The sequence below is a fragment of the Chiloscyllium punctatum genome, chromosome 2 (assembly GCF_047496795.1).
Source record: "Chiloscyllium punctatum isolate Juve2018m chromosome 2, sChiPun1.3, whole genome shotgun sequence".
Lineage (NCBI taxonomy): Eukaryota > Metazoa > Chordata > Chondrichthyes > Orectolobiformes > Hemiscylliidae > Chiloscyllium > Chiloscyllium punctatum.
Window position 1 is genome coordinate 10,897,598 of NC_092740.1, and position 14,558 is coordinate 10,912,155.

The 14,558-nt window shown below is 44.5% G+C and overlaps 1 protein-coding gene across 3 annotated transcripts in view; it reads right to left on the bottom strand.

The window, feature by feature from the left end:
- The window catches only part of LOC140494207 (polymeric immunoglobulin receptor-like), an 89,935-nt gene extending 75,605 nt beyond the window's left edge, over positions 1-14,330 (bottom strand). For 2 of the 3 annotated variants that reach the window (XM_072593383.1, XM_072593375.1), the window contains exons 1-2: positions 14,052-14,330; positions 450-836 (exon numbers count right to left, since the gene is read on the bottom strand). In XM_072593383.1, the coding sequence (XP_072449484.1) occupies positions 450-836; positions 14,052-14,112 (448 nt within the window). In that variant the 5' untranslated portion in view covers positions 14,113-14,330. The remainder of the gene's footprint in view (positions 1-449; positions 837-14,051) is intronic. The other variant, XM_072593391.1, reaches the window with a different exon arrangement.
- Positions 14,331-14,558: the final 228 nt, after the last annotated feature.

A 14,558-nucleotide genomic window follows, 5' to 3' on the forward strand; every position in this document is an offset into this window, starting at 1 on the left:
TCACCCTGAGATGAGCTCATCCAATGAGGGTTCAGGAGGTGCCAGGTCTCTCTTGTCCTCACCCAATGGTGATAAAGCTGGACCGTCATTGGTGGGGAACTTGGAGCTTGGATTGTCAGTGATGTTTTCTCTGTTCCCGATCCCAGAGCAATGAAGCCAGTTTGAACATGATAATGAATGAGTGTAACTGTGGGAGGTTTTAAAGTTAGTTATGGAATGGTCTCTAAATCCCAGTCATGCCTCTCTCTCTCTCTCTCTCTCTCTCTCTCTCTGTCTCTCTCTCTCTCTCTCTCTTTGTGCCTCTCTGTCTCTGTCCTTCTCACTGCCTCCTGCCTTAGACCAACTGGAAGAGCCCAAGAGAAGGAACCAACCCAAGAGCTCCCAGACCAGGTGGAGCCTGTCCCCATTGAGCTGTCAGGGCAGTGACACATCAGAACATTATTCCTCACCTTCCACTTTCAGGCGTGTTCCTTTTCCAGATCCAAAATTGTTAATATTGAGCTCCACACGACACCGATAGGAACCAGCATCCTCCCGGCTCAATCCCTCCATCATTATTGAGGCATCTTTGTTGCTGAGGTTCCCCACGAATCTGAATCGATTCCCACCGTCCCACTGTATCACATTCTCACACAGCTCACCCTGGGAATGGTCTGGACCAGGATCTGTGCACTGAAAGATTAAAGCCCGTGATTTCCCCTTGTACCATAAGATGGAGCCGGTGAGTGTGAGGTGAGTGTCAGGGTGGGTGAAGCTGCAGGGTAAGACAGCGGAGCCTCCTTCCTCAGCCCTCACTCCATCCGCGATTGTTATTGACCAACCATTAGCAGAATCCGCTGTGGGGGGAGAGAGAGAGAGAGAGAGGATATGAACACAGAACAGACACCAAACAGTGAGGTAAGACATTGAATCTGTTATTTAGTGAGAAAAGATATAATATGATACAATTGTGGTTTCTGAACAGACGAGTGACAGAGTGGAAGGAGCTCCGGGCTAGATACAACAGAGGGCTTCAGGTGGTTTGTAAACATCCTGATGTTAGACTGTGGGTGTTTGTCGCTGTTGGTTGAAGAGAGGGTTTGGTACCTGAGAGTTATAGAACATAGAACATAGAACAATACAGCACAGAACAGGCCCTTCGGCCCACAATGTTGTGCCGAACATCTATCCTAGATTAAGCATCCATCCATGTACCTATCCAAATGCCGCTTAAAGGTCGCCAATGATTCTGACTCTACCACTCCCACGGGCAGCGCATTCCATGCCCCCACCACTCTCTGGGTAAAGAACCCACCCCTGACATCTCCCCTATACCTTCCACCCTTCACCTTAAATTTATGTCCCCTTGTAACACTCTGTTGTACCCGGGGAAAAAGTTTCTGCCTGTCTATTCTATCTATTCCTCTGATCATCTTATAAACCTCTATCAAGTCACCCCTCATCCTTCGCCGTTCCAACGAGAAAAGGCGGAGAACTCTCAACCTCTCCTCGTACGACCTATTCTCCATTCCAGGCAACATCCTGGTAAATCTTCTCTGCACCCTCTCCAAAGCTTCTACATCTTTCCTAAAGTGAGGCGACCAGAACTGCACACAGTACTCCAAATGTGGCCTAACCAAAGTCCTGTACAGCTGCAACATCACTTCACGACTCTTGAATTCAATCCCTCTGCTAATGAACGAGAGTAGACCATAGGCCTTCTTACAAACTCTATCCACCTGAGTGGCAACTTTCAAAGATCTATGTACATAGACCCCAAGATCCCTCTGTTCCTCCACCTGACTAAGAACCCTACCATTAACCCTGTATTCCGCATTCTTATTTGTTCTTCCAAAATGGACAACCTCACACTTGGCAGGGTTGAACTCCATCTGCCACTCCTCAGCCCAGCTCTGCATCATATCTAAGTCCCTTTGCAAATGACAAATGCCCTCCTCACTGTCCACAACTCCACCTATCTTTGTATCATCTGCAAATTTACAGACCCAACCTTCGACTCCCTCATCCAAGTCATTAATAAAAATTACAAACAGCAGAGGACCCAGAACTGATCCCTGCGGAACCCCACTTGTAACTGGACTCTCCATTATCTGAACTCTCCATTGTTCCAGGAGACCCAGAGTGATCTGAAGAGCAGGACTCAGGGCCCTCCCTGCAGAACCTTTTCTATTTCCCATCACTTTCTACTCTATTACCCAGCCAGCCTTCAGCAACCTGACTCATTCATCAGTCACAGCAGAGGGATGGGGGATGCAGTGGAAGCATTGTCGGGGTGGGGGGGCAGGGGGGGTGGGGGGGGATACAGAGAGACATGAAGATGGTAAAAAATAAACTGAAGTAAAAAAGTAAACTCATCATTGTGCGAGAGAACTCCTGTCTCGTTAAAGGAAGTTATGACTGGTCATGATTTAACCTGAGGGTCACTCTGCCTCAGACAAGGGGCAAGGTTGAGAAGATTGGAACTTCATGGTCACCTCAGACAATATGGGAATTAAACATCCCTTGTTGGCATCACTCCACATCCCAGACCAACTGTCCAGCCAACTGAGCGAACGGACGATGAGAAGGCAATCCAAGTAAATCCAGAAGGCAGTGTGAATATCGTCAAGTGAGGGCATAAGGGTGTGTGGCATGGCTGGATGGCATTTACTTGTGAGTAAGGCAGACGAGCTGAGGGTGTAGATTAATGAGTGGGGATAAGATATTGTTGTTATCACAGACACATAGTTGAGGGTGTGACAGGATTGACAGCACAATGTTCTGGGCTATCGAACTGTGAGATGAGACATGTAGGGGTAGGGGGAATGTCAAAGAGGAGGGGGTGTTGCAACATTGATGAAGGAGTTAATCACTGACATAAGATGGATGATATCTTAGAATGTTCCTCAAATGCGGTCTGATGGATCAATGTAAAAACAAACCTCCATCACTACACTCTGTCTCTTACCATCAAGCAAATCTTGTATCCAACTGGCATTCTCTCCCTGAATCCCATGCCACCTAACTTCACTAATTAGTCCACCATGTGGAACTTTGACAACAGCTTTACACAAGTTCATGTAAACAATATCTCCCCCTCTGCCCTCACTGGTCTTTTGGTAACATTTTCAAAAAGCTCAGTCAAGTTTGTGACACATGATTTCCCTGCACAAAGCCACTTTTATGTTTTTGAAGACCTCCAACACTTCCTCTTCAGTAAAGTGAGTTGCTTTCAAGACATTAATATTTATTTGCCTGAGTTCCCTTGCATCAATTTCTTTCTCCACAGTAAAAACTGATGCAAAATATTTGTTTAGGATATCTCCCCCCCTCTCCTCTGGTTCTACCCATAGATGACCTCATTGATCTTGAAGAGGCCCTATTCCCTCCCTGGTTGCTCTCTGACTTCTAATGACTTTCTAGAATATCGTTGGCTTATCCTCAGCCTTATCTGCTGAGGTTATCTGATGTCCACTTTTTGCCCTCCTGATATCCCTCATAAGAATGCCCCGATAGCCCTTACACTCTTCAAAATATTCACTTGATCCCAGTTGTCTACACCAAATACATGATTCTTTCATATTCTTAACCAGAGCCTCAATATATTTACTCATCCATTGTTCCCTCATCTTACTGGCCTTACCCTTCACTCTAACAGGAGGACAGTGTCTCTGAACCCTTGTTATTTCACTTGCCAATCATCCCTTTACCTGTTACCCTATTGTTCAAGGGTGGTGGTGATAAACCAGGAGAGTACAAGCCAGTGAGGCCAACATGAATGGTGGGGAAAATATTGGAAACAATTCTGAGGGACAGAATGAATAATTACTTGGAGAGACAAAGGTTAATCCAGGATATTTAGCATGAATTTGTAAAGGAATTTGATTGAATTGGATTTGATGGAATTTTAGAGGAGGTGACGAGGTATGAAGATGAGAATAATACAGTTGATGTCGTCTACATTGACTTCAGTAAGCTTCACTTCAGGATGTCTCACTCAACTGAATCTCAGCATTTTCACCAGATAGGATTCTCTCTGTCTCTCTATGAAATGCATTAACATAAACTAACTCATTGACTCTTTCTCTCCCTCTTCCTTTGAGTACTGAAACAGCTTCAGACTTATTTTCAATGCTGATGATCTGGAGATTTTTTTACAACTCTCAACCTGGAGACTTTCGGAATTTTTTAAAACAACTACTCTTCTGACTTCTGTTCTTCTGAACTCAGCTGACTGGTGGTACTCAAAAATCTGTTTGTATCGACTGTAAAACTCACCTTGGTAAATATTCAGCAATGAACTCTCCAGGTCATTTATCTCCAGGACACTTTCTCACTGTCTTTACTTCACTGTTCCAGATCACATTCTGACCCTTTGTTTCAAATTAACAAGTCACTTTCACAGAACTGAAACCTAAAATCTCTTTTCACTCCACTTTTGAATCCACATTCTGAGTGAACAATAATATTTTATAAACTGCCATCCCACTGTGCCCTCTAGTTCTTGATCCCTTCATGAGTGGGCACAGTCTCTCTCTATCTACACTATCCTGACCCTTCATGAGTGGGTACTGTCTCTCTATTGACACGATCCTGACCCTTCATGAGTTTGAATATCTCAATCAAATCTTCCTTCAGCCTTCCCTTTGGACCAAATCCATTCTGACCTCAGTTATTCTGATATCTCCAATTGTGACTCCCCGTGACAACCCAGCAATCCTCCCTCCCTTACGGCCCGATAGGTTACAGTGCTGAAGCCAGAGGCAGCTAAACCCAACGACATTGGAAAAGCTTCAAAAAAAGATTGACATGAATTGTACGAGGTTGCAGTGGTTTACTAGGAGATTCCATGAGGGAAGATTATTGCTACAAAACCACGTATTGAAGCAGTGAAGAAAGACAGGAACAAGGTCATTGCTCAGTATTGTACTGAAAAGTGAAGATTGTGTGTGGTTCACTCAAAACCAGTGACTGCCAATACTGGGGGGGCAAGAGTGGAGTTGTCTTGTCAGGAGGCTATAAATCTAGAGATCCAGGTCATTTTCTGGGGTAATGGAGTTCAAAGCCCTCAATAGTCGAGTTTCATTTTTTTAAAATCTGGAATTAAGAATCTCATGATGACCATAAACTCTTGGGAAGGAAATTTGTTATTCTTACCTGGTTGGTTCACATTGCTTAACGATGGAAAAGGAAACATTGCTCTCAGCTCTTCAACACTTTGAAATTTATGTCTGATATCGAATTAATGAGACAATAGTTTTTGCTAATTATAATCCTCTTATCTTTGTAGAAAAGCTTAAAGATAAGACTTCAGGTTATACAGTTGGAGCTTAGATCTGCAGATGGAGAGGTGCCAGAAGACAGGAGGAAAGCCAATGTGGTACCATGATTCAAGAAGTGAGCAAGGGATTAACCAGGTATCTACAGGCCAGTCAGTCTAACCTCAGTGGTAGGGAAACTATGGAAGCAATTCTGAGGGGCAGAATTCATCTACACTTAAGAGGTGGAGATGGATCAAAAGCAGACAGAATGGTTTTGTTCAGGAGAGGGAGGCAGAAGATGGGATACGATAGGCTGTTTAGCCTGACCTCCATTATTTGAAAGATTTTACAGTCCATCATTATGAATGAGATTGTGGAGAAGAACACGTTATTTGAGGAGGTCACAAGACAGGTCGACAAAGGTCATGCAGTTGATATGGTGTATATGGACTTCAGCAAGGCATTTGATAAGGTTCCGCATAGTAGGCTCATTCAAAATGTCAGGAAGTATGGGATACAGGGAGATTTGGCTACCTGGAGTCAGAATTGGTTGGCTAACAGAAGGCAGAGAGTGGTTGTAGATGGAAAGTATTCTGCCTGGAAGACACTGATGAGTGGGGTCCTGCAGGGGTCTGTTCTTTGTAGTTTTTATAAATGACTTGGATGAGGAGGTTGAGGGGTGGGTTAGTAAATTTGCAGATGACATAAAGTTTAGAGGTGCCATTGATTGTATTGAGGGTTATTGCAGGCTGCAGCGCGACATAGACAGGATGCAGATCTGGGCTGAGAAATAGCAGATGGAGTTCAACCTGGATAAATGTGAAGTGATGCATTTTGGAAGGTCAAAATCGAATGCTGAATATAGGATTAAAGACAGGATTCTTGACAGTGTTGAGTAACAGAGGGATCTGGGTGTGCAAGTACATAGATCCCTCAAAGTTGCCACCCAAGTGGATAGCAAAGCATATCGTGTTTCGGCTTTCATTAACAAAGGGGATTGAGGTGAAGAGCTGTAAGATTTTGCTACAGCTCTACAAGTCCCTGGTGAGACCACACTTGGAATATTGTGTCCAGTTCTGGTCACCCTACAACAGGAAAGATACAGAGGCTTTGGAGAGGATGCAAAGAATAGACAATAGACAATAGGTGCAGGAGAAGGCCATTCTGCCCTTCGAGCCTGCACCACCATTCATTATGATCATGGCTGATCATCCTCAATCAGTATCCATAACCCTTGATTCCACTATCCTTGAGAGATCTATCCAACTCTTTCTCAAATGAATCCAGAGACTGGGCCTCCACTGCCCTCTGGGGCAGAGCATTCCAAACACCCACCACTCTCTGGGTGAAGAAGTTTCTCCTCATCTCTGTCCTAAATGGCCTACCCCTTATTTTTAAGCTGTGTCCTCTGGTTCGGCACTCACCCATCAGCAGAAACATGTTTCCTGCCTCCAGAGTGTCCAATCCTTTAATAATCTTATATGTCTCAATCAGATCCCCTCTCAGTCTTCTAAACTCAAGGGTATACAAGCCCAGTCGCTCCAGTCTATCAGCGTAAGGTAATCCCGCCATTCCAGGAATTGACCTCGTGAACCTACATTGCACTCCCTCAATAGCCAGATTGACTTTCCTCAAATGTGGAGACCAGAACGGCACACAATACTCTAGGTGTGGTCTCACCAGGGCCCTGTACAGCTGCAGAAGAATCTCTTTGCTTCTATACTCAATCCCTCTTGTTATGAAGGCCAGCATGCTATTAGCCTTCTTCACCACCCGCTGTACCTGCATGCTTACCTTCATTGACTGGTGCACAAGAACACCCAGACCTCTTTATACTGCCCCTTTACCGAACTTGACTCCATTTAGGTAGTAATCTGCCTTCCTGTTCTTGCCACCAAAGTGGATAACCATACATTTATCCACATTAAACTGCATCTGCCATGCATCTGTCCACTCGCCTAACCTGTCCAGATCACCCTGTAATCTCCTAACATCCTCCTCACATTTCACCCTGCCACCCAAGCTTTGTATCATCAGCAAATTTGCTAATGTTACTATTAATACCACCTTCTATATCATTAATATATATTGTAAAAAGCTGCTGTCCCAGCACTGATCCCTGCGGTACCCCACTGGTCATTGCCTGCCATTCCGAAAGGGAGCCGTTTATCACTACTCTTTGTTTCCTGTCAGCCAACCAACTTTCAGTCCAAGTCAGTACTTTGCCCCCAATACCACGTGCCCTAATTTTGCTCACTAACCTCCTGTGTGGGACTTTATCAAAGGCTTTCGGAAAGTCCAGGTACACTACATCCACTGGATCCCCCTCATCCATCTTCAGAGTTACATCCTCAAACATTCCAGAAGTTTAGTCAAGCATGATATCTCCTTCATAAATCCATGCTGACTCTGACCTATCCTGTTACTACTATCCAAATGTGTAGTAATTTCATCCTTTATAATTGACTCCCCAGCATCTTTCCCACCACTGAGGTCTGACTAACTGGTCGATAACTTCCTGCTTTCTCTCTCGCTCCTTTCTTAAAAAGTGGTACAACATTAAGCACCCTCCAATCTGCAGGAACTGATCCTGAATCTATCAAACTCTGGAAAATAATCACCAACTCATCCACGATTTCTAGAGCCACCTTCTTCAGTACCCTGGGATGTAGACCATCAGGCCCTGGGGACTTATCAACCTTCAGACCTAACAGTCTCTCCAACACCAATTCCTGGCAAATATGAATACCCTTCAGTTCAGGTCCTTCAGCCACTGTTACCTCTGGGAGATTGCTTGTGTCTTCCCCAGTGAACACAGATCTGAAGTACCAATTCAATTCTTCTGCCATTTCTTTGTTCCCCGTAATATGTTCCCCTGTTTCTGTCTTCAAGGGACCAATTTTAGTCTTAACCATTTTTTTCCCTTTCACATACCAAAAAAGCTTTTACTATCCTCCTTTATATGTTTGGTCAGTTTACCTTCGTACCTCATTTTTTCTCTGCATATTTCCTTCTTAGTAATCCTCTGTTGTTCTTTAAAAGCTTCCCAGTCCTCCGTTTTCCCATCTTCTTTGCTATGTTATACTTTTTCTCTTTTGACTTTATATGTTTCTTAACTTCCCTCGTCAGCCATGGCCACCCATGCCTCTTCCTAGGATCTTTCTTCCTTTTTGGAATGAACTGATCTTGCATCTTCTGCATTATACCCAAAAGTATCAGCCATTGTTCCTCCACTGTCATCCCTGCTAAGGTATTGCACCATTGAACTTTGGCCAGCTCCTCCCTCATAGCTCCATAGTTCTCTTCATTCAACTGAAATATTGTCACTACCGATTGTACCCTCTCCCTTTCAAATTGCAGATTGAAGCTTATTGTATTATGGTCACTACCTCCTAATGGCTCCTTCACTTCGAGGTCCCTGATCAATTCTGGTTCGTTGCACAATACCAGATCCAGAATTGCCTTCTCCCTGGTAGGCTCCAGCACCAGCTGCTCTAAGAATCCAACTCGGAGGCACTCCACAAAGTCTCTTTCTTGAGGTCCAATACCATCCTGATTCTCCCAGTCTATCTGCATGTTGAAATCCCCCATAACAACTGTAGTAACATCTTTGTGACAGGCCAACTTCAGCTCCTTATTCAACTTACACCCGCCATCCATACTACTGTTTGGGGGCCTGTCTTTGTGGGTCTTTCTACCCTTAGAATTTCACAGCTCTATCCATACTGACTCTACATCCCCTGATTGTAGGTACCCCCCGCGCAAGGGACTGAATATCATCCTTTACCAACAGGGCCATCCCACCCCCTCTGCCCATCAGTCTGTCCTTACGATAGCACGTATAGCCTTGAATATTCATTTCCCAGGCCCTGTCCACTTGAAGCCACGTCTCAGTTATCCCCACAATATCGTAGCTGCCAATTTCCAAAAGAGCCTCAAACTCATCCATCTTATTTCTAATACTTTGTGCATTCATATATAGTATTTTTAATTTGTTACTGCTCTCACCCTTCCTATCAACCCCTATTTCACTCAACCTTACGGCATGATCCCTTTTAGAATTTTCTGCTTCATTGATACCGTTGACTTTCTTGACTTCCCTTGTTCTAACTTTCCCTTCAATTTCCTTCTTAAACTTCCAGTTTGCCCCCTCACCCCCCGCTATTGAGTTTAAATGCAGCTGTGTTGCAGTAGCAAACCTGCCTGCCAGAATGCTGGTCCCCAACCTATTAAGGTGCAAACTGTCTCTTTTGTATAATTTATGCTGACCACAAAACATACCCCAGTGATCCAAGAATTTAAATCCTTGCTTCCTGCACCAGTTCCCCAGCCACATGTTCAAGTCCATTATCTCCCTGTTCCTGGCCTCTCCAACCTGAGGAACTGGAAGCAAACCGGAGATAACCACCCTGGATGTCCTGCTTTTCAGCCTTCTTCCTAGTTCTCCGAAATCCCACTGCAGTATGTTCCTCCTCTTCTTCCCGACATCATTTGTGCCGACATGTACCACCACCTCTGGCTCTTCACCTTCGCCCTTGAGGATTTCCTGCACTCTGTCTGCGATGTCCTTAATCTTGGCACCAAGAAGGCAACACACCATCCTTAAGTCCCACCTGTTTCCACAGAAACCCCGTTCAGTTCCTCTCACTATGGAGTCCCGTATTACCACGGCTCTGTGCGATGTCTGACTCCTCGGCTCTGCCTCCACTCCAGCTTTTGATTGACAGACCTGACCACCTCACGGATTGGCAGTATCATCTGTCTCTACTGTTTCCAAAAGATTCAACTTGTTCCTGACAGGTACTTCCCCCGCGGTCTCTTGCACCTGTCTCCTCTCTGCCTTCCTCATCATCTTCTCGCTTCTGCTCTCTTCTGGTATGGTCGGTGTACATAGATCCCTCAAAGTTGCCACCCAAGTGGTTAGGGTTGTTCAGAAAGCATATGGTGTTTCGGCTTTCATTAACAGGGGGATTGAGTTTAAGAGCTGTAAGGTTTTGCTACAGCTCTACAAGTCCATGGTGAGATCACACTTGGAATATTGTGTCCAGTTCTGGTCGCCCTACTATAGGAAAGATACAGAGGCTTTGGAGAGGGTGCAAAGAAAATTTACCAGGATGCTGCCTGGACTGGAGGGCTTGCCTTATGAAGAAAGGTTGAAAAAGCTCGGATATATCTCTCTGGAGAGAAGGAAGAAGAGAGGAGACCTGATCGAGGTGTACAAGGTAATGAGAGAAATAGATAGAGTCAATAGCCAGAGACTTTTCCCCAGGGCAGGATTGACTGGTATGAGGGGTCATAGTTATAAGATATTAGGAGAAAGGTATTGAGGAGATGTCAGAGGGAGGCTCTTTACACAGAGAGTTGCGAATGCATGGAATGCATTGCCAGCGGTGGTGGTGGTGGAAGCAGAGTCATTAGGGACATTTAAGCGACTGCTGGACATGAACATGCATAGCAGTGAGTTGAGGGGTGTGTAGGTGAAGTTAGTATAATTTACATTAGGATTAAACTTCGGCACAACATCGTGGGCCGAAGGGCCTGTTCTGTGCTGTACTTTTTTATGTTCTATGTTCTAAGTTCTAAGTACAGTTGGCAGTTCAGAAAACAAATGCAATGTTAGCATTACATTCGAGAGGGTGTAAATTCAAGGCTAGGGGGTGTATGGCCTATGCTGTATAAGGCTCTATCTGGCCAGACTACATTTGGAATATTGACAGCAGTTTTGGGCCCCAAATCTGAGGATGGAGCTGTTGACATTGGAAGAGATCGAGGAAGTTACAAGAATGATCCAGGGGGCGAAGACTTGTTATGATGAGTACAGATTCTGGGTCTGTACTCAAGGAAGTTTAGGAGGATGAGGGGGATCTGATTGAAACTTACAGAATACTGAGAGGCCTGGATATCATGAACGTGAAGATGTTTCTACTCGGGGGAGAGATGAGGACCCAGGGGCACAGCCACAGAGAGCAGGGTTAGATTTGAGACGAGGAAGAATTTCTTCAGCCTGTGGTGAGAATTCTGTTGAACTCATTGCTGCAGAGGACTGTGGAGGCGAAGTCATTGAGTGTATTTCTGACAGGGTTCTTGATTAGTCAGGGGTTCAAGGGTGTTATGGGGAGAAGGCAGAGAATGTGTTTGAGGAACATATCAGCCATGATCACAAACAGAGCAGACTTGATGGGTCAAATGGCTTAGCTCTACTCCAATATCCTACGGTCTTACATCTGACCAATAATTGAATTTGTTTGAAGCAAAGACCAGGTGTGCAGATGAGGCAATGATTTTGATGTTGTCTACTTGGACTTCAGCAAGGCTTTTGTCAATCTCCACATGGGAGACTGATAGTAAAGGTCAGAACCCATGGGATCCAAGGACATTTGGGAAATTGGATCCACAATTTGCTGACAAGCAGGAAGTAGAAGATGAAGGATGAGGGACCCTTTTCCGACTGGATGTTCTTGTCCACTAGGAGCCCACCGGGGTAGGTGTTAGGATCCTTGCTGTCTGTGGTTTATATCAATGATATAAACTTATATGTCGGCAGATTGATCAACAAGTTCCCAGAGGATAAACAACTTGGTGGGGTGATCAATAATGAGGAGGATAGCCTTAGGCAGAAAGAAAATATGGACAGGCTGGTCATGAGGTATGTGAGGGCAAGGGCTGGATAATCGGATTAGAATAGATAGGTGACCAGCACAGACTCAGTGGGCTGAATGGCCTTCTGTGCTGTTAACTTCTGTGAGCTGATCACCATGTAAATCTAAATTATCTACCATTTCCCTGTTCCATGTTTTAAATTCCCAACTTTCTCCCTCACATAGTTCCACAATTATTTTCTTTCTCTGTATATGCCCAGAGCATCGATTGCTGTTAGTTTTTCTATTTCTTGTCCAGTTACTGTCATCCCAATTGTCTCCACCTTTACGATCTTTATTGGTATCTGCTGTTGGTTTAGAATCACAGAATCAGATGGTGCAGAAGTGGCCCTTCAGCCCATTAAGACTGGACCATCAAAATATATACTACTGCTGACTAATGCACCGATCACAATGGGCAATTTAGCATGACCAATTCACCTGACCTCTCCATCCTAGGATTGTGAGAGGAAACTGGAGAACCCAGAGAAAACCCACACAGACATGGGGAGAATGTACAAACTCCACACAGACAGTCGCCCGAGGTGGGAATTGAACCCAGGACCCTGGCGCTGTGAGGCAGCAGGGCTAACCACTGAGCCACTGTGCAACCCAGATGAAGCATATTCATTTAACGCCACTCCTATCTCTTCAGACTCCACACACAACTTCCCACTACTGTCATTGACCTGCCCTAATCTTTCTCTAGTCATTTTTTTTATTCCTGATACACCGAAAGGAAGCTTCAGAGGTTTCCTTGATCCTACCTGCCAAAGAATTCTCATGTCTCCTCCTGACTCTTCTTAGCTCTCTCTTTAGGTCCTTCCTGGCTAACGTCTAACAATCAAGTGCCCTATCTGAGTCTCCCATCTCATCTTTCCATAAGCTTCCTTCTTCCTCTTGACAAGAGCTTCAACTTCTTTCGTAAATCATGGTTCCTTCACTCAACCACGTCCTCCCTGCCTGACTGGTACATACTTATCAAGGACACGCAGGAGCTGTTCCTTGAACAGGCTCCACATTTCAATTGTGACCATCCCCTGTAGTTTCGTTCCCCATCTTATGCTTCGCAAATCTTGCCTCATTGCATCATAATTGCCTTTCCCCCAGCTATAACACTTGCCCTGCAGTATATACCTGCACCTTGCCATCGCTAAAGTAAACTTAACCAAATTGTGGTCACTATCATCAAATCTAACAGCTGGCCCAGTTGATTGCCCAGTACCAAATCCAATGTGGCCTCGCCTCTTGTATCTTTGTCCGTACATCTCCGACCCCTTCCCATCACACTTTGATTATCATTCACCTCTTCACTACCCTGCATTCTCTGCTCTCTTTTTTTTTATTGTTTGACAGGAAAACTAATAAAATATGGAGAATTATGAGTGCTCAGATAGGATAGGCAAGAAGGTCCTTTCTTCATTCATACTGTGGTCAGTAAACAGAGAATATAGATTTAAGGTCGGAGATAGAGGGTGAGAGGAGACTTGAACAGATTCTTCCTCAGGTCGAGGTTAATACGACTCTGGAACACACTGCCTGAAAGGGCGGTTGAGTTATAAACACTGGTAACATTTGTACTTCGATGTTCATTTGCATTTCTGTTTGCCTCTTCAGTAGCCTGCACCTCTGCTCTGTCATTTCTATTTTTCCGAATCCCTGCAGTGTGAAAACTGGAGATTTGACCCAACAAATCCACATTGACCCTCTGAACAGCATCCCTTTTTGATTTTCAAAATTCCCCCCAACTGAATCCCACCTCCCACCATGATCTCCATCCCACTAATTACATTAAATCCCTCAATAAGTTGGTTAAGAAGGCTTTTAGATGGAGAGCTGCAAAATGGGAGAAGTAGAGTGAAATCATTGTTGACTGATACAGACATGATCACCCAAAATGGCCTCCTTTTACGCTGTAAATGTCTAAGATTCATGAATCTACAAGGAAAACATGAAGGAATAAATCATCATGCTCGGAATAGTCAATTGTCACTGCTTTCATTTTTGATAAAACAAATGATTTTTCCCTGATGTAGAAACCGCAGTGAAGGAAAAGGCACATCGTGCTGAGCAGGAACAGTTTGGGAACTAAATACCAGACAGTAAACAGAGGAGGAGGCAATTCCATGATGAACAAAGTGGATTTGAAAGTTCAGTATTAGAAAGTACTTACTGTGACCCCGTACTGAGACTGACAGCAGGACTGCAGAAAGACAAACATAGAGAGACCTCATCGTTAATACTTCACCATTTCATCATTCTCACTCCCTTACTCTTGTCGTTTTACAGAAAAATACAGAAGTTACTTGACTTCCTACCAAATAAATGTGAGGCAATCATACACGATACGAACAACAAACGGGAAGTCTGTGTACGGTCAGTAGGAGCTGAGAGAATGACAAAGCTATTATAAAACTGAGGCACTGCAACCGTTGAGAAAAGGGGATGTTACTTCAGCTTCCAACACAAATCTCAAAATCAACAGCGTCAGCATCAAACACTCTGTGAGCTGGGGCAGGACAGTGTTAGAGACAGAGTAAAGCTCTTTCAACACCATCTCCATCAAACACTCCCAGGACAGCCACAGCTCGGGGTTGGATCCAGAGTAAAACTCCTTCTACTTTTTAACATTGAAAATAACCAGAAGGAAAGCACCTTGACATTATCCCCCCGAATGGAT